Below are 21,486 nucleotides of genomic sequence, written 5' to 3' on the forward strand. Positions count from 1 at the left end.
AGTGCATGAATACTAATAACCTCCTTTACTGTATAAATTATAATTGTATACCTATTTCTATCTAGGACCCACAACAACGTCCAACCACAGATATTTTATTGCAACATAGATTTATCAATTGTGAACTAGACGCTAAACCTATAAAAGACTTATTATTAGAATATAAAGCTGAGGTTGTTGAAGAAGTTGTCGACGATGAAGCTGAGGTAAGTTTGAGCGCATTAACGAATTTAATTGTTATATTTGTAGTATGTACATATGTTTTTATGTACAAATACAAACCAAACAAACACCTGCTTATTACATTATTTGATTATTAATAACTATTTAACATACATTTTTTACACGCTGCTAATTACTTCGTGCAAATGCGTTTTAACGTAAACAAACAAAAAAAAAATGCACACTAACATTTGTCTAAAAAAAATATGTACAAACAAAATTGTATGTGTACGTTTCACGAACTTTGTTGTTGTTGCTTTTAGAAGCTCAAACGTCAAGTGAAGCGGCGCTCTCTTTATCAGAGGGTTGGTAAGTCAGTGGTGGACTTTTAAACGACTCTGCTTGTCGATTATTGTTTATCACAACTATTTTGTTGTTTTTTTTTCACCTTGTGTCAGGGTTTAATTAATGACTGCATGCTATATATGTACTACATTTTCGAAATTGCATCACATTAAATTTAATAAATTTTTAGCTTTGGATTTTTATTGGAATCATTCATTTAAAATGCATGTCATCATTTTTTCACTCATATTTTTTTCTTCAATGCAATACCGCAGACAATTTTTTGTTATTTGTGATATGATAAATAAACTAACGCAGCTGTTGTATCAGTCGCTGGTTCGGAGACGTTTTCCAGTTTGATTAAAGTCCTCTCTCAGAATATCGTTCAAGGAGACCACATCTTAGAATTTCGCTCAAAAAAGCACACTTGCTCATGTATAGCTTCAAAAAAGTTTATATAGTAAACTAAGCGTGGGCGTTTTTAAGGCAAATTCTTGGATCAGGCAGTTTTCAAGAATAATTTGGTGAAGTCCATCAGCCCATTCTAAATATTCCCTCGGAATTTTTTTCTCGGATTTTTTTATTCCCCCCGGAAATATTCCTCCAATTCTTTTCTCGTAGGGAGGACAATAATTGGGGAATCGGAATTTCCAATTTTCGAAGTCAGCTGTTTTGTGAATTGAAATTTCGTTGCGCATTTCTTATTTTTTTTTTTAATAGAAAAGTTTAATTATTGTTGCGAATTTGTTTGAATTAAGAAATAAAATATAAACAATGCACTGAAATGAGTAATGAATTGGTGCCACAGCAACATCAACAGAATAGCGTAAGACGAAGAAGACGGCGGGATAACACAAATTCGCAGGAGTTGCCTGATTCCATTCTGCAAAGCAATTTTCTGGCGGCCAAGTCAACTTTCGCCATGTGCCAAAATCTATTTAAGCCATCTTAGAAAAATCCTTGCCAATAAAGAATATTGTGGTAGAATGTAAATACATATTTTAGAACAAATTTGTACAAATAAGTGTTCTTTCTTCTTTTAACTATTTTGATGCACTCCCTTTAATTTAACAAGTGAAAAAACTCCTATGAAATGGCAGAGAAATCTCCCTCACATTCATAATACCTACTTTTCTCCCATAACCAGTTTCCGCTTTTTCTAGCATCGTTCAGAATAGGAGGAAAGAGAGAAGGGAAAAATTCACAATGAATTTTTATTTAGAATGCGAGGAATGTGAGAAGGTAAAAAATTCGCACGGAATTTTTGTTTATAATTGGGCTGCATATGTTGTCGGCGAATAAACAATAGTCGTCTTAACATTGCGTATTCGTAGCCAATAAAATTGCATTACATTTTTTTTTTTTAAATTTTCTCGAACATGATAATGTCAAAATTTGTCTTTAGGTGGAATTGGAATCCAATCTTTTCAGTTGTGCATTATTCAGACACATATTTATTTGTAGTCATTCTTCATTTGTAGTTAGTCATCAGAGTAGTGCCTGGCTTTCACATTTTATATATGAATACAGTTTAGTGTCCAGCTTTTAAAAAACCAAGATACCAGTTAAAACAAAAGGATAAATCCGGCTAAACCGGATACTGGAATATAAAAGTTGAATATCTGCATATCAGAATGTAACGAAGCAAACATCGAAAAATTATTCACAAAATATGTTTGTAGATTATTTAATTAATGTCAAAAATAAAAAAGCTACAATTTTACAAACATCAACAATTTTACAAAGCGTCAATTTAAACTAATAATGAGTGCTAAAATGGCCAGCAAGATTTGGGATCATTTCCAAAGAAGTGAAAATAACAGTGCCATTTGTTTATATTGGGAAAAAACGCTACAAAGCAAAGGATCGACATCAAGTCTATGGATCCACCATCGGTTCAAGAGAATGGAATGGACGCAGCTTTTTTCTAAAAATAAAATAAATAATAAAAATAATGATATATAAATCCGGATATCCGGATAGTTTCACAAACGAATATTAACCGGATATCCATGCCGTCCGGATTTTATCCGTGTCAACGGATATCCGGATATTCGAATATGCGGATAGTCCCTGTCCTAGTACTTACATATTCTAATTATTTGAGAAATTTGAGAAAATGGAAATATTGTCAAAAAATTAGTGTTGGCCACTAAACTTGTATATAATTGTTGTTGTAATAGCAAAATGATTCGAATTTTTATCCAAACAAATACTGTCACGCCAGCTGCTCTTATCATTGCTGATACTTTTACAACAACAATAATTAAAAAATGCAGCGTTAACTGGAGATGAAGAAAAAAGGCCGTAAAGTGAATAGAGAAACCATTATGAATTCATACAAGTGAAAAATCTTTCTATTCCCCCATTGCCATACCTATGTACCTGTCAAATAATAGCTGACAGGGAGAATAGCCATCATCCGGTGGCAAAGATCCTGAGCCAGATAAATAATTTTGCATGCAAATGCAACAACAACAATTTCAGACAGATAAATCCAGATAGAAGTCTGGTTCAATTTGTGAGCCACATACATTGTTAATTACTTGTCTTTAGTTTGGCAACGCTGCCTTTAATAAACCTACTTTTTCAAAAATGGATGTCGCTGCTTAGCCATTTGCCGTATGAGTTAAATGAGAAACAGCGGCGACATCTGCCTATTACATTTCACGTGTGTGAAAATATCACGACCTCTGCTTCTCAAGGCTCTTAATGATCCAGAGCATTCCCGTGAGAATTGAGCGTGATCCGGAGCTGTAAAACTCACTGGATGACGGCTAATAGCTGTCGCGAATCACCAGAGAATGGAAGACAGCTCTGTTTTTTGCTAGCGGTTATTAAATTGAACTGTCATGATTTGCCCATTTGTATCTCAAATAAGCTTTTCTTTTAAATACTAAAAGTTAGACTACATATTAATATTAATTTCTAAAATCTAAGTTAAAAGATAAAATCTGAGCAGAAAGTTAAGAAAACATTTTAAAATATGTAAATAATGCAATAAACTAGTCGTCTACAAAAATGTTTTAAAAACACTGTTGAGCAAATAATTTAAGTAATCGAATATGTGATTGAGCAGGTGATCGAGGCTGTTTACTATTGTGAACTTTTTTTCAGTCATTCGCCACTTGTATGAATTCACAATGAGAGAAACCTACAACCCAAGAATTTAGAATGAAAGGCGATAACAAATTCAAAACCATATTCACTCAAACGAAAAAAAAAACGAAACTGTCAAACTTTATAAATAACACTTTACATCAATATCAATTATTTCTCTACGTTTTGGATTAGAGACTGATCCATAATAAAATGTAATTTCCCTATTTTCGAAGTTAGTCTCCAAAACATAGATATTGGCTTTCGAAGTTCGAAATATTGTATTCAAAAATTAAAAATGTAGGTATGGTCTGCCTTCGTGACTAATTTAACTACACGCAAGGAAATTTTGTACTCGCTTGTATTTTGATGCGCTGAACTCAAGAAACTGAGAACTATGTTATTGTTGTTGTAGCAATGCTTCGTCCCGTTCAATAAGTCCCATCACTTACAAATTGTCATCAATCCCTGCAATGCGATTAGTCTAGGATGAATCCGGGATGAGTCGCAAAGGAATATGCGACTATAGCCAGTTCTGATCTCTTTATATGGGTTGGAGTGATCCCTTTTGTTTGTTTGAGCATGCCCTATGGAGAGATCAATTGTACCTGTTTATGCCTGAACGGGTAGGGTCGGACTGGTCCTTTTTATACCTCTACGGGTACTGTCGGACAGATCCTTTTTGTACTGCTCGACACTTCTTCTTTGTACCCCTGTGGGTACTGTCGGATAGATTCTCTTTGCTCACCTATGGGTACTGTCGCACAAGTCCTCTTTCTACTCGTACGGGAATTCTTAGAGATTTAAAATTTTTTTAAAATTTAATACAATATTCTAAATTTTTTTTTGTATTGTTTTTTTTACAATAATAAAAACAAAAACAATATTACGTTAGTGGAACATATAGTCCTATTATTTTAGGTTCGGTATAGAGCTCCGTATTTTTCTTAAATAATTCTATTCAATCACATTTAATCCTTTTATTTTATTCATTTCGTTGCTGCTTGTTTTTTGTTTTTTTTTCAATTGGCTACATACATTTCAAACTGACTGATGCCAAATATACCCAAAAGGGACTAGAGGGGATCAATTATACCCCAATGTGGACAAAAGAGATCAATCGCAGACCGCTCTCCTTATGGATTAATCGCACGATTTTTTGCAGGGATATTCTCTAACGGTAGTCCGAGGAAATTTTGTGTTTCAACAGGGTTGGACCAAAGAGATAATTAAAAGATGGTTGGCGTCACATTGCAAGCAAGATAAACATTGGGTATGTCGGGGTTGATTCTGGATACAGTATCTCCCTGGGGAGATTGCTTTGCTACTGGGTTCAGGGTATTTGTCTTTGAGAACGGAGCTCACAGGGCAATTGTTGGCATAGTAATCTGACAACTTTTGTGGATGTCTGTGAGGGCTGTTATGTGCTCCTTTTCTTCATTCGACTGACTTCTTGAGTGCTGAATTTATAAGTTCATAAGTTTCTAGGAGTCGTGGCCTCTTTAATGCGATGTCTGTCCAGGTTTCTGTATATTTATTTATTTATTGACAGCCATATGGCCTATTATCCTTTTGATTTTATATAATTCGTATTAAATATATGTTTTACAATAATTATATAATAGGTTTTTAAATTTCTTCAAATTATTGCACGTTTTAATATCTACAGGTAACTCATTAAACATTTTCAAGCCTTTATAGTACAGATCTAGCTTTGCATTTTCTTTGTGGCAACGTGGTAATGTGAAATTGTGTCTATCTCTAGTAGGATAAGTGTGTGTATCACTGCTGTAGCTTAAGTTCTCTCTCAGGTAGTCCGGAAGTGCTCCTGTCTTAATGTTGTATATATATTTCATTGTTTGAAAGGAGATTAGTTGTTTTACGTTCAGCCATTTAAGTGTTCAGCATTGATGAAATACTTGTGTCGTACCGCGCGTTGAGTATATGTCTCATTGCTCTATTTTGCATTTTTTGCAACTTGTTTATTTGTGAGTCCGATGTGATAAACAAAACACTGGCACAATATATATATTATATATTCAGCAGAAACTTTTTGTTCAGAAATGCTGAATAGATAATCATGTTGCTGTTGTTGTTGTTGTTGTAGCGATAAAGACACTGTTGTTGTTGTTGTTGTGGCGATAAGTATACTCCCCGAAGGCCTTGGTGAGTGTTATCGATGTTGATGGTCCTTTGCCAGATGCAGATCCGGTACGTTCCGCTACCAAGCCCGACCATCTCGGGAACGATTTGTTATGACCGCATGCGACCTTCTAGGCCATACCGCCCTCCCATTCCCTAGATCCATGAGGGGCTCGGGGTCGCCAGAGCCTCGGCTGTTAATGAAACAGAATTCGCCATGGATAGGTGAGGTTGACAATTGGGTTTGAAGAAGTTATATATTGCACTGGCAACATGAAAGGGTTGCGCTACACAACCCCTTGAATATATTTGGTATTTTAGTCGCCTTTTACTACAGGCATACCTACCGCGGGTATAATCTAACCCCCTAACCCGCTGGGGGAATAGATAACTATCAATGGCGATTGCGCGTTTTTTGGGATTAGGGGGGAACTGGGACGTGCTAGGCCAACTCTGAAAGCGGATTCGAACTCAGCTCATCAAAATGCATTGGAATAAATATGTCGCATTATAAGCTCCGCCAACTTTTTTCACGTAGATGTGCGGCCTCTTTGGCTTGCGAAGAACATGATACGGGTTCTGAAATGTTTCTCTATTCGATATAATATTATTTTATTAATCTACATTTATCTTCACAATTCTTTGATTTATATAATTAAGTATGCCAAATGAATTTAATTGACCTTCTTATACGTAGGAACCCCGCAACTCGGCGCTCCGGCTCGACCTGGACGATGACTCTGCCTCTTTGAGGAGCCAAGATATTGACAAACGTATGTTTTACATTCAAGCAACAACAACCTTCACATATCCCAATCCCCGTCCTGTGCTATAAACATAGTCATATGATACAATTTATTTAGTTCCAGGTACCCCAACATCAGTATCTATCGACTCTAAAGAACCAAATCAAACAAATAGTATACCACAAAGTAAACTATCACAACAACAACAAGGAGGAGGAGATGCGACAAAAGCTTCTCCCGTTTTGCAAAAAAGTATTGAAAATAATAAATCCTCTTCTAAAGCGACGAAAGAAGATGAAAAAACACCAATATATAGCGTTAATAATGCGCCAAAAGATATTGACACAACAAGTAAGCCACTGCCAACAACTGGAGTGGCCAATAAGAAATCGGCTTTTGCCACCCCTACGATTGGCGAAGCTGCGGATGCTCTTCCTGAAAAAGGCGTTGACGCTGAAAGGAAGGTAAGTAAAATGCATACATACAATTCATGGGAAAAATAAGATTTTTTTTTTAACACCTATAAGCTCCAAACTAGCCCTAACTTATGCCACAGTAATACTTAATAGAGCAAGTCCATTCAGCCTATCTTCTCCGGTTGAATTCCTTATCCAATTTTTCAAACGCCTCAAAGTTGAAAAACTTCGTTCACTGCTGGCAATGGTTACAGCTAACGTGGCTCCAATCTTCAAAAACTTGAAAACGTGTGGAAAAAATTCTTCATTACAAAGATTTAATGCGTCGATGAATGTCTTTGGTCGATCTTCTGCTCCAACCCAACGTTGTCTCTATAGTAGGACTTCATTTTTCACCATAGATACCGCTGTTCCAGCAAGTGCTGGCCACTGATCCATTATTATTTCGACAGTTTCAGAAACGCTTCCAACTACTTTTCTCACCAATTTATCGGGAATGACATTCAATAATGGATAATGTGTTTTTATGCTATTAGACACTGAAGATATGAAGTGATCGATGAAAGGGGTGAATATTGGTTTGCGAAAATATTCTTCTGCTGGGCTGTTTTCGTAGTTTTCTCCGTTTTTTTGACGACTCACAATCCTAGGAACTTCAATGTTCTCTCCGATAGATTGAGTTATTTCTTTAGCATCAAGAAACATTTCTTTGAACTTTGATTTAGCCTTTTCCCTCATTTCTTTCAACAAAACTGCTGCAGTAAGATCAACACGCTTCCCTTGAAGGTAAGAGGTTAATGGTTGAGCCAAAGAAAAAATTGCGTTAATAACAACCATTGCCACAATGAATCCTCCAGTCCTCAAAATGTGTAGATACCTGAAAGTATTTCTAGAACTTTCAGCGTTTCCACAGTCATGCATTTTTTCTAAACTGAAATAAAAGGGAGGAAACATTTCTTTGAAGCAGATCACAGCATCTAGTCTTTCCGTCTATCTTATTACACACAATCGCTTCAAACTTTCTTTGTTTGTTGGACAATTCAAAGTTTCGACGGCATCCTTGAAAATACCTTCGCGTTTTGCTGAAGGTCGTAAAAAACGAGAAACTTAGAACGTCACATTTTAAGAAATTTATATAATTTGATCAATTTAATATAACTTATCTTATGAGATTGAACACAATAGTTAAGGAAGAAACATTATGTTAGAAATTGAAATGTATATCATGTCAAATCAATTTTTTACGAAACTACTAATATTTCGGGAGGGGTTTTGCCCTTTTTAATTCAATTGACTTTCTTCAAAAATGTATAGCATCAAATAATTTTGTATATGCCTTACCTTCTACACAGATTACCAAAAAAGAGAAAGGCAAAGCACCGCCACCTCCGCCATCTGCTGTAATTGCAAAACCACCGGAAGCACCATCTCTGGTAACGAATGCACGAACAGAAACGGCGGAGAAGCACGCCAATGATGAAGTGACACCAAACGTCGCTATGGTCAAACGAGAACTGACCAAAAATTGTGAAATCGATGTGCAAACGCCTGCCATATCACAGTTTGTTAATGAACCGCAAGAGCAGGCACATCCAATACCATCGCCTCCGTCGCCTACCACATCATCAGCAGCGGTATCGGTTAAATCTACTTCATCATCGTCGACAAAGAGCGGCGCTATGTTAAGTACAAGTACTTCACTTATCACCATAAATAGCGAATCATCGCCATCTAGCACGCCAACACGTTCATTTAATAATAATCAGACACAACAACAAAATATTGTACAACCCAATAGCTTGGAAGCTGGTGTTAGCCAAATAAGAGTTGTAACCAGCACGCATCCACCCGTCATAATTGATAACTCACTTGTTCCAACTGCTGCAGCACAACCTCAAAGTGAAGTAATAATTGTTTCAAACGATATGAATAAGAGTACACATGTGCCGGAGTCTTCGACTGATGATGATTTTACTTCGTTCGATGATAGTCTTGGCGATTCACCGTTATCACCTCGGCAGTCATCAATGATTGTGCCAGTATATGAGAAGGGTAGTGAAGAAACAGATAATAAGGGTGAAATTATTGCCGATAGTAATCAATCTATGATCGGTAAAGGACCACGCGCGCGTAAATTAGATGAAAGTGAGGTGCTTATAGTTAGCCCATCTTTCGTAGATGACGATTCGGCATATAATACAGCTACGGGTAGTCATGATCATAGCGAGCATTTAATGGATACAAGTCATGTGTCTGTTGTTGTAGTAGGCGACGAAATAAAAGTTAAAGATAGCAGTAATTTAAGTATTAATCAATATGAAACAACTATAAGCAAAGATAGTAACAATTTAAATAACCGACTACCATATATACAAAATCACCAAAATGGCCAAATAATCACAGATAGCGCACCGATAGAAGATGTAAATATAATTATAAATCGCACCAACAATCAACAGGACTGTGGCGGTAAACGACCTTCACCAGATAGTAGTGTGGGCTCTGTAGATTCACGCACATTAAGCGAAAGTGGTTCACTGCGTTCGAGTGGTGGTGTTGTTCGCCGAGCTGTTGGTTTGAACATAGCAACAATTGATCAAAGTGACGTTGAAAGTGTTGGCACCACAACTAGTCATGATAGCCGTAATGAGGCGGAGGGCCCTATAATGAGCTCTAAAATACCCGAAGATGAAGAAGTTGTTATACGACGTAAACAAGGCGCACTATCACCGAAAATAGTAGCACCACCCAGTCTAACTAAAGAAGAAATAGAACTACGTAATTTACGTAAGAAGACGCGTAAACGTACGCGTAAATTCGAAATTGATGGTGTACAAGTGACGACAACAACGAGTCGTGTAATATATGGTGATGAGGAGACTGGACGGTTATACGATGATCATGTATTTCGCAAGCAGGAATTACGAGAGTTAAAAATGTTACAAAAACAAGAAAAGAAACAGCAAAACGATTTGCAATTAAAGGAACAAATTGCTAGAGAGCAACAGGATCGTCGTTTCGAACAAGAACGTATTTCGTTGGAGAAGACATATGAAGCTGATATGGATACTTTGGCTAGACAACAAAAGCAGTTAATTGAGAAGACAGAACAAGCGCAAGAGCATGAGGTAAGATCGATTTTTTTTGTTTTGTTTTTTTTAAATGTGCCTTGTTTTTAGGGAGGTAGAAGGACTTAAACTCATTATAAAGGAAATGGCTTTGTAAATTTAATGTATGAAATGTATAATACCATAAAGTTAAATTTATTAGATTTAGTAAAAGATTTTCATTGTTGTGCTAAGAAGTGCCTTTGTTGCTATATAATATTCTAAAACCTCCAAACCTATTTGCTTTACATCAACTAGCTACAATCAATATCGAAGTTAGACAGGATCTTTAGATTTTGTGCAAAATGAAATTCATTTACTATGAGCCCGCTAGAGGATTAAATGTTCTAGGGAATCATTGATTTTTGCTAATTTGCTATTAACTTTTTTGAAATACAGGCCCCGCAGACGTTGTTCTTCCCTAACCTTGTCCAATCTGCATATATCTTAAGACGTTTTTACCTCTTACCTCACCCCCACCCAGTTCCTAGTCCCAGTCCCAGTCCCAATCCCAGTTTCAGTGCCAGTCACAATCCCAGTTACAGTTCTAGTTCCAATCTCAATCCCACTCCCAGTCGGTCCCTGGTCAATTTCCTGAAAAAAAAAGTTTCGTAAATACTCATCTAGGCAAAGGTCTACCAATATACCAAACATTTTAGTCAAATCAAACGATTAATAGAATTTGTTTGAACAGATCGGTCCCTGGTCCACTTCCCGAAAAAAAGAATCGTAATTACTAATCTAGGCAAAGGTCTACCTAAACACTAAATTTCGGGCAAATCGAACCGTGAATAGTAGGTATTCGAATGGATCGATCTCTGGCCCACTTCTTGGAAAGAATTTTTCTCTGCGTAAGAATCATACTCCTACTTCAAGGAATATCCTAAAACAAGAAATAGCTAAATCGGTCCAACCGTTCATTTTTATATTATGGACTAACAGACCCGAAAGACTTTGTTCTACCCTAACTTTGATCTACTCGTATCTGCATAACTTTTAGGAAGTTTTTATTCTTACTCTCCTTCCCCCTCTCTCCCCATTTTATCTATCCTTTTATTTACTCCTCTCTCTTCCTTTCTCTATTTCTGGACCTTTATCTCCCCCTCCGCTTTTCCCACCCTTTTTTCTCTTTACCTGCCTCTCCTTACTCCTCCGCTCCATCTATCTCTATCTGTATATCTTCATCTAACTCGATCTCTTTCTCGGTTTATTTTCTTTCCTTTCCATTCTTTTCCTTTCCTCTTCTATATTTCCCTTTCTTTCCTTTCCTTTCAGAAAAGCTCACTGAACACCTTTGCAACTATTTTGGTAAATATACGCGATAATTTTAAACTTTACTTACGAAAAATATTGATCACTTGTAATCATTTCGTTCGGGCTACATATTCATTTTTGTTCAAAAAATAACACTTTTGTTATGATAAAATTAATTCGCTTATGAGCACAGTTTACACAAATTACGAACAAAGTTTAATAAGAAAATTCGTGAAAAAACACATTTAGGGCTGCCATGAAAAAATATAAAAAATTAATATCAGTCATTTTGTCTTCACGATCAGCATAGAAATGGCAAAAAAATATATATTGGAGAATTAAGTCTTCTTAGTGCACAGACATTGGCATATACATAAAAATATACCAAAAAATTTTTTTTATAATTTGTAACGAAAGAGTATTTTTTAATAGATGTATGCCATTGTTATCCATTTATTTTGCATTAACTTGGCAACACGCATAAATATGTACATATATGTGTCAAGCTGATATGAAATGAAAATACATACATACATACCTATAAACATACGCCCGAAGTTAAATAACGCAGAGAATGCTATGTATGTACGTATATGTCGCATCATGCCTCACTCAAAAGCAATTTGCGCATACAGTTGACAGCGAACAACCACACGCACTACATTTTTTGGTAAAAATGTTACTTTTGTTTAAACAATTTTGCTGATATAAGAAAGTAATCATGTATTTTTTTTATGCAAAACGAAGGTAAATATTTCAAAGTTTTATTGCAAAGCAGAAATATTCCAATCGATACATTCGTTTTGAATTTATAGCTGTGTAAACAAAAATTTTATGATTTTTTACTACAAGAGTGTAGTTTTTAGACTTATTTAGGCAATTTTTAGAATTTTTCTCTCCGTAAGAACAATCTTCGTACCACAAGGAATATTCTAAAAAAAAATTAGCGAAATCGGTCCAACCGTTCTCGAGATTCGCGCTAATTTCACAATTCAGCGACTTATTTTTATACTATAGAAGATACCTATCCCGAAAATGCTTTTGTAAATCGCTTTGTCTTAACGGTCATTTCTTTCTCTTCACAGTTGCGAACGTCTTCTAAACGCATACGATCCGAGCAAGAGCAAGAATTGAAAATTTTCCGCGAAAATCTAAAACAAGAAATTCGTTTGCTTAAACAAGAAGTTGATTTACTACCCAAAGATAAACGTAAAGATGAATTTAAGCAACGACGTTCGGCCATGGAGCTCGATCACGAGGAGAAAGAGCGCGCTTTCTTAGATTCACTTAAAGAACGTCATGAATTGCTATTGCGACGATTAAGCGAAAAACATCGTGATCATCTTGCCACAATCAATCGAAATTTCCTACAACAAAAACAAAACGCCATGCGTACACGTGAAGCGCTACTTTGGGAATTGGAAGAGAAGCAATTGCACGAACGCCATCAATTGGCCAAACGCCATGTAAAAGAGTTATGTTTCATGCAACGACATCAAATGATTGTAAGGCATGAAAAGGAATTGGATCAAGTGAAGAGAATGTTGCAGCGCAAAGAGGAGGATATGATTAAGAAGCAGGCATTAGAGAAGCGTGCGCTACCAAAACGTATACGTGCAGAGCGTAAAGCACGCGATCTAATGTTCCGCGAATCATTGCGAATATCAACAAATCTAGATCCGGAGGTTGAAAGAGAACGACTTAAGAAGGTATGATGACATGTTGATATCGCTTCCCAAGGCAGTCGGTTCTATGTACCGGAGCGACTCGGGATTTTTCCCGACCAAGGACTGTCATTTCAGTGTGACCCCATTTAATTTGTTTCGTCCCTCCCACAAATTGTCATCCTCCCAGCAGCTCCTTGCAGCAGGACTGCTACATATTCTCTTACTCCGGGAAGGTATCGAACCCAATCCGGGTCCGTCTCCTCACCCCGGTCCTGAGAAATGGTTTTGCTGCATTTGCCAGAAAAGAATCTTTTTAGGACGGTCATACTCTGTTCAGTGTGTCTCGTGCAAGGGATGGTTGCATCGGACAGGTTGTTCTGGGCTTGATCCCAAAACCCGACGTCCACGTAACTTTTATAAATCTTTTGTGGCTCCTTGCTGCTCACGCCCAAGGGCGTCCCGTAGTCTACGCCTAAGCGTATCCCCACTACCTTCCAGCAGCTTCGCTGCTCAGCAAGCCACAACAAGTACCCGCTGCTGCTCGCGCCCCACGGCGCCAACAACTCAAACAGCTGATACCACTCATAACTACTACCTTCGTAGTAGAGCTGGTAGCAATGCTGAGCATCAGCCCCTGCCCCCGTCTTCTTCTCCTCCCCTCTTTTCTGGCAGCAATCGTGCAGGTCAGGGAAACAGACTCTTAGTCCCTGCCTCCGTTTGCACCGTCTGCCAGCACAGAATATATAGGTTTGCGACATCCGCTCAATGCAGCTCCTGCCTTGGGTGGTGCCACTTTCCTAGATGTTCTGGTCTCCGCGACGGCAACCCCTCGACGGGTTTCATCGCGCCATGTTGTCAGGTCGCAAACCCAAATCATCCGGGTACCCCAATGCTTGCCCAAGGGCGCCCAGTCCCAAGGCCACAACAGCAATTGCGTCCTGGCCTTCCACAACCTATGCGTAGTCACCCCTCACTTACCCCTAGAGTGGCGGCGTCACCCCTCATGCACTTCAGAATTCTGCAGTTCAACTGTAATGGACTAACTGGGAAGATTACGGAGATAGTCGATTTCATGAAGCGGCACAACATCCGCATTGCTGCGATTCAAGAGACTAAACTCACAGCAAGATCTGCATTGCAGACCTGCTCTGGTTATAATGTCCACAGGAAAAACCGCGAGAGCGGAAATGGAGGCGGCCTCGCGTTTATTATACACCACTCTGTGCAATATCATATATTTGATCCTGGCATCGACCGCAGTGACAATGTCTTAGAACGTCAAGGCCTATCTGTCCGGTCAGGCGATGCAAATCTAAAAATCATCAACATCTACATCCCTCCTGTCACCTGTTGCCCCAGTGGATACCGCCCTAATATCGAGGCCTTACTCACTGGCAACAATCGCATTATCTTAGGCGATTTCAATGCCCATCACGACCTATGGCATTCAAACTTGCGGGCGGACAGTAGGGGTGAGATGTTGGCGGATCAAATAGACGAAACGACGTTCTGCACAATTAACGGAGACGCCCCCACACGTATGGTAGGAAGCTGTCATAGCTCGCCAGATATCTCAATCGTGAGCGCAGAACTCGTAAACTGCGTCAACTGGCAGCCGATGGTAACATTGGCATCCGACCACCTGCCCATACTTATTTCGTTCGAGCGTACCGCCGACTTCATCGTCACCGAAAAACGCACTTTCATAAACTTCAAAAAAGGAAAGTGGGAAGAATATAAATCTGCAACAGACAGCAGCTTTGCTGCCCTTCCTATCCCGACTGATGCCCGCCAAGGGGAGCGTGCCTTCCGTAAGGTCATTGAATCCGCCTCGGCTCATTTCATTCCCGCCGGGAGAATACCCGAAATCCGGCCCACTTCCCGGCGTAGGCCGCGAGCTTAGCGAGGGAACGCGACCTTATAAGACAGCTTGATCCAGGCGACCCCCAAATAAGGGATATAAACCAACGCATCAGCGGGCGAAATGGGAAGAGCACCTAAGAGGTTGTAACCTCTCTACCGGTGTAGGTAAACTTTTGTCCACCGTAAAGTCCCTATCGAATCCGACTAAGCACAAAGACAAAGTTTCCATCGCCTTTGGCGATAAGGTGCTGTCGGATGCGGAAAAATGCGCGAGCGCTTTCTGCCGACAATATATAATGCATCCTACGGTCGACAAAGATAGACGGAGAGCCAATAGACACGCACATAAACACAAATTCAGCGCGTCACCAATCACCATCCCCGCCAGAGAGGTTGAGGACGCCATTGGTCGCGCTAAACCATCCAAAGCAGTGGGCCCAGACGGCATAGCCATGCCGATGCTTAAAAACCTAGGGAAAGAGGGTTTCAAATATTTAGCGCATGTCTTCAACCTGTCTCTTTCCACCTTTGTCATACCCGAGAAATGGAAAATGGCCAAGGTGGTCCCGCTACTAAAGCATGGGAAACCAGCTAATGTAGGTGAGTCATATCGTCCGATATCTCTCCTATCGCCAGTGGCAAAGACGCTTGAAGCCATTTTGCTCCCTCATTTCCAAGCACATTTGCAGCTAGCCCCTCATCAGCATGGCTTCAGAAAACTCCATAGCACTACCTCCGCGCTAAATGTCATTAGCACCCAGATAAATTGCGGTTTGAATCAATATCCCCACCATAGAACAGTACTCGTAGCGTTAGACCTATCAAAAGCTTTTGATACGGTCAACCATGGCTCGTTACTGGAAGACCTGGAAGGGTGTACCCTTCCCCCATGTCTTAAAAGGTGGACCGCAAATTATCTGGGTGGTCGGCAGGCATCGGTGCAATTCAGAAACGAAACATCAAAACAAAGGAGAATTAAACAAGGGGTGCCACAGGGTGGTGTCCTATCCCCGCTTTTGTTTAATTTCCACATATCTAAGCTACCTTCACCACCGGAAGGAGTCACAATCGTTTCCTACGCCGATGACTGCACAATAATGGCCACAGGCCCAGGCCCAAAGATCGATGAGCTATGCAATAAAATAAACGGCTATCTCCCTGATCTCTCCAGTTTTTTCGCCTCGCGAAACCTGTCATTGTCACCGACTAAATCTTCCGCGACCTTATTTACAACATGGACGCCCCAAATGTCGACCATATTGAACATCCACGTCGATGGCACTACGCTACCGACTGTCCTACACCCCAAAATCTTGGGTGTGACGTTTGATCAGGATCTACATTTTGGTGCGCACGCAACCGCAATTGTTCCAAGAATTCAGAGCCGTAATAAAATCCTCAAATCCCTTGCTGGCAGTACCTGGGGAAAAGATAAAGAAACGCTCTTGACCACATACAAAGCAATTAGCGAGCCGATTACGTGCTACGCGTCACCCATATGGTCGCCAAGCCTAAAAACCACCCACTGGAAGAAACTACAGGCCTGCCAAAATACTGCTCTCAGAATCGCCACGGGCTGTCTTCTTATGTCCCCAGAACACCATCTGCATAATGAGGCGAGAATACTCGCCATCAGGGAGAGAAATGAGATGCTGACCAAACAGTTTCTGTTGAATACCCAGAAACCTGGGCATCCCAACAGACATCTGATTGACGAACCAGCACCGCCTAGGGGCCTAAGGAGTCATCTCCGTAAGCATTTTGAGGAAATACGGCACCTGAGAACCCAGCCGTATGAAGCGGAAAAACACAAGCAGGTCCTTGGTGAACTCCATAGACAGGCGTCGGACCTTTATGTCGGGAATTGCCCGGTGAATCCAGTACTTGAAGAAAAATATCCAGAACTCGCAGAAGAGGAACGCATACTCCCCAGGGAAACGCGTGTCACTCTTGCTCAACTTCGTTCTGGATACTGTAACAGGTTAAACTCTTACCTATCCAGAATCAACCCCGACATACAAAATGTATGCCCTGCTTGCAATGTGTCCCCACATGACACCAACCATCTCTTTAATTGTAATGTGGAACCAACGCCTCTAACACCCCTTTCCTTATGGTCCACCCCTGTTGAAACGGCAAGTTTCCTTGGACTCCCGTTAGAGGATATTGATGACAATTTGTGATCGGTCGCGGCTATTAGGTGGGGCGAGCATTGCTACAACAACAACAACATGTTGATATCAACAAATATAATCATAATTTTTTTATTCGGCTTTGATTTAAAACTAACAGTTCCAAGAACAAGAGAAGAAACGTTATACACAAGAGGAGCGACGATTTGAAGTTAAACATCAGAAACAGTTGGAAGAGTTGCGCGCAACCCGTGAAGGAGCTATAAGGTGAGCAAAGTGACTTTAATTTTAAAAAGACTTTACTAGATAAGCTGCACCTGGAATGTGGAACAAGATATGAGTGCTCAATATTTGGAATAAACAGATAAATTCTGCCACTTTGAAATTCTTGACTTGCATAACTTAAAAATGCCCTCTGGTGATCTGTACAAAACACTTTAACCCAGAGAAGTTAAAAAGGACTACTCTTTCTTTAAGCCTATACTCGTGGGCCATCTAATAGGGTTTTTGCAGTAAAAAGATCCTTGAGGTCGTATTTGAGCACCACTCAAAAATTCAAAATAGATCACAGCTACATAGGCAGAGAGAAAGCCTACAAAGCCGATATTCTCCCAAAATGTTTATCTAGGAATGCTGCGACAATAATCAGCGCTAGTAGTAAAACTTAAAACATTTTCTTTTCCCCACCATCCTACAGAGAACTTGAACAGCTGCAGAATGAGAAACGCAAAGCTTTGGTCGAGCACGAACAAGCCAAACTTACAGATATCGATGACCGTTTAAAGGCAGAGCTGCGTGATTGGAAGGAACAATTAATACCTAGAAAGCAGGTAAATTTTTGTTTAATTCAATGTTAATATTAATGCAATACGTAAAACAGACTTAGTACTTTTGGTAGAGTTATATATGCAAAGACAGTTAATTGAGTTGAGCGCAAATTTCGTTTTAAAGCATTCATGCTTTAAAATTGGTATAATTGGTTAATGTTGGTTATTTTTGGATTTAAAATACTTTTTTTTGTTAATTACACATTTATCTTTTATTTAATTAGTTAACACAATTTGGTTTTTAGTATAACACACTTAAACACAAATATGTTATGTATTTAAACTGTTTACTCACCTTTAATGAGGCATTGGCATGAATGCGCTACGAAACTGATTTTTTTGTGTATTGGTTTATCTTATTTTTAATTGTATTCAATAATAAAGCGCAACAACATTTTCGGAAGTGGAATAACTCGACATCACAATGAAACATCTCCACAAATACACTCCTTACCAATTTAATTTGCGCTTCACCGTTTAAACGATTTTGGCCGAAATATACGAATATACTCCTATTAGAAGTTCTGAAATTTTTTTTCAGCTACCATAGGACTCAAATGCCCAATTAGTAGCATAATCTAAAGAGTATTAAATGGACCATAAAATCATTGTAACCTTCCAAATATCCAGTATCTTTATTCGAATTAGTTTTCCAACTGATAGCAAGCGCAATTCGAAGCAGAAATGCGCGGCTGGGCTCACCTACTGCAACTACTAAGTTTTTTTTTTAGAAGAACAATACGTAATTTTCTTGGGTTTTCAATTGTGCTTTTCCTGCCTGTATGTGCAGGTGTTGGCCCTTAAAGAAGGCATATAATTATGCCACCGGGACCGGCTTCAAGCTACTAGAACCGACCTACTTCCAGGAAAGGCCCAGAGTCTAAGAGTTGTTGTAACGGTAAAACACCTCGAAGATTTTGATAACACTATCAGAATGATAGTCTGCGCAGTTCCGGTGCTTAGGCCCGACATAGATTCAATCTTACCTCTTCACCCCTGTTATTACTAGGAGTAGCGGTAAATTGAATTATGCGTTTCGGATGGAAATTACCTTGTCCACCATAATATCGCTCCCATTAAATAGTGTAGCTTTTATCAGGCCATGTATATCCCCAGCTCTCGTAAAAGGATTTGGTACTTAAAATAACAAGCTTTGTTTTGCTAGGACTTACATTGTGTCCGTTCTTTCCGATCATGTACTATTTAAAGGATACCCTCCATGATTTCAAAAAAAAAAATTGTTGATGAAAACAGTCGACGACAGTTATGCCAGCATAAAAATTGAGGGCAATGCAGTGACAGTGGCAGTATTTTGTCTAGTATGAACTCGGTACCACGACGTTGACAACTTAGACCGACTGTTGGTTCATTTAATTTGACGAATCTTGTAGGCGTTGTTCTACCTTACTCTAATCGAGGCTACTTGTTCTACCTAGCTCTCAGTAAACGAAATAGATTAATTTATCTTCGCAGAACTTTATCAAGACTGAATGATTTTAAGCCCTCTTAAAATAATAACTGTTCGTTCTGCAAGTAAGCTTAGTAGCAAAAGACAAACCGGTGTTAGAATATTGAGTAGCGAGACACGATCGTTTGCAGGAACTCCTCGTAGGTTGAAGTTGTGACTTGGATTGGACCAAAGTTATCAGTGACTGAGACTTGACTGAGTAGTCAATTGGGAAATTAAGTCTTCTCCCAAAAAGTAAAGTTTACGCTTTATAAGCCACCAAAATTAGGCGAAGTATTACCACAAAAATAACGGTCATTCGAGTATTTGGTTGTTGTGGCGATAAAGACACTCCCAGAAGGTTTCGGGGTGTGTTATCGATGTTGCTCATCACCATTATGGTTGTAGCGCGACCTTATCGGGAACGATATGATATGACTATGTTAAGCCTTTTTGACCAATGTACCTTTTGAATCCCTTTATTATTCGGTATAAATGTTTTCCTGAAGATTTGTGAGCCTTTGTCTAGATCAAACAAAGTAATATAAATACAAGGCTCCGAGAAGAGCCTTCGTCGTGCTACTTTAAAAATGTTCCTACATATTGACTTTACTGTTGTTGTTGTTGTAGCGATATGGCCACTCCCCGAAGGCCTTGGGGAGTGTTATTGATTTTGATGGTACTTTGCCGGATGCAGATCCGGTACGTTCCGGTAATAAGAACCATTAAGGTACTAGCCCGACCAACTCGGTTACGATTTAGTATGACCACAGGAAACCTTCTAGGCTAGATTCATGAGGAACTTGGGGTCGCCAGAGCCTCGGCTGTTAATGAAACAGGATTCGCCACGGGTAAGTGAGGTTGACAACTGGTTTGGAGAAGTTATATATTGCGCTGGCAACCCTTTGAAAGGGTTGCGCTACACAACCCCTTGAATTAATTCGGTATTTTCGTCGCCTCTTACGACAGGCGCGGGTATATTCTAAGCCCCCCAACCCGCTGGGGGGTATTTGCTGTACTCTAAGTGTTTGCTACACAGGGGCGACCCGCTTAGAAATCTTGCATCTAAAGATCTTCGGTGTGGAGGCGTAGCACGTCGGCCGTCTTGCCTGCATCATGCTACACAAGTTTAGACATTCCGCGCAAAATGCATTCCTTTAGAGACCCATGAAAGGGAGATTTAAAGTGCGTTGAAAAATATTGATAAAGAATACATTGGAGTCTTTTGGTGTATATATGTATATGTAGGTCAGTAATGCTCCCTTTATCTAAATAAGGCCCGGTTTTTCAGTACAAGTTCAACTCAGTTTGTCAGTTAAACTACGCTTAAACTTATTCTGCAGTTTTTCAGTCCACTTTAACTGAAGTTTGAGCTAAGCTTAATCGGCCGATTTGCCAGGGTTAAACTCTAGTTAACCTATCAGTTATTTGCGTTCGTACGAAATGGCGTCGAATATACCAAACAAGCATTTGGGCTTGAGTACCATTAGAGCTCATGTTGATAACATATACTTATAAAATCTCAAGAGTTGTTTCGAAAGAATGGCTCAACTCGAGAATCACAGCGTACTCAGCAAAAGAGGGAATTTTTTATAACGCAAAAAATACTATAACGTAAGTTGAAAAAATGTAATTAACAACATGTGGTTCTCTAACTGGACTCAAATGTAAGATTCCATGATGTTGATATTGGATCTTCGGTGTGATAGGCGGAGCACGCTACCATAACATTACGGCGGCCACCTATATAATTTATTTTCGATAAATTATGCTTCATTACTGCTATCAACCAGGTGTTTATTTCTCACAATTAACAGCTGTTGATTTTGGTGGTACCACCTTGGGGATTTTTTTCAACTCCACCTCAACTCGATATATAATGTAAGATATCAACTGGAGAAATGGGTTGAATATTTATTTGAGAACTGTACATTTCTCAAAATCTCTCGAAATTAGGATAATAATTGGAAAATATTAAAGACGTTGGAAACCAAGTGGAAAACTTTTAATTTTACAAAATTTCTCAAAGGTTGGATAGTGATTGGAGAATGAAGTTGGTTATTAACTCGAGAACTATCTGGTTTAAGAATAATTATATAATGATGTTGGATATTACCTCCGGAACTAGATATATATTTCGCCGGAGAATTTTTTTCCATGTTTGTTGGGTAAACAAAATCCAGCTGTTGCCGTATCTAGAAATTATCTAGATAATAAAAAAACCAATGTTGCCGCACAAAACGCATACCCTAAAGGCGGCCTTAAACTGTGACTGAAAA

The 21,486-nt window shown here is 39.1% G+C and overlaps 1 protein-coding gene across 8 annotated transcripts in view; it reads left to right on the plus strand.

Moving 5' to 3' along the window:
* Positions 1-21,486, plus strand: part of Slik (Sterile20-like kinase) — a 48,177-nt gene that overhangs the window by 9,700 nt on the left and 16,991 nt on the right. For 7 of the 8 annotated variants that reach the window (XM_067772131.1, XM_067772133.1, XM_067772127.1 and 4 more), the window contains 7 exons: positions 66-206; positions 6,446-6,521; positions 6,612-6,958; positions 8,263-10,038; positions 12,357-12,980; positions 17,094-17,200; positions 17,631-17,763. In XM_067772131.1, the coding sequence (XP_067628232.1) occupies positions 66-206; positions 6,446-6,521; positions 6,612-6,958; positions 8,263-10,038; positions 12,357-12,980; positions 17,094-17,200; positions 17,631-17,763 (3,204 nt within the window). The remainder of the gene's footprint in view (positions 1-65; positions 207-6,445; positions 6,522-6,611; positions 6,959-8,262; positions 10,039-12,356; positions 12,981-17,093; positions 17,201-17,630; positions 17,764-21,486) is intronic. The other variant, XM_067772132.1, reaches the window with a different exon arrangement.

Source organism: Eurosta solidaginis, chromosome 3, assembly GCF_040869045.1.
Source record: "Eurosta solidaginis isolate ZX-2024a chromosome 3, ASM4086904v1, whole genome shotgun sequence".
NCBI lineage: Eukaryota > Metazoa > Arthropoda > Insecta > Diptera > Tephritidae > Eurosta > Eurosta solidaginis.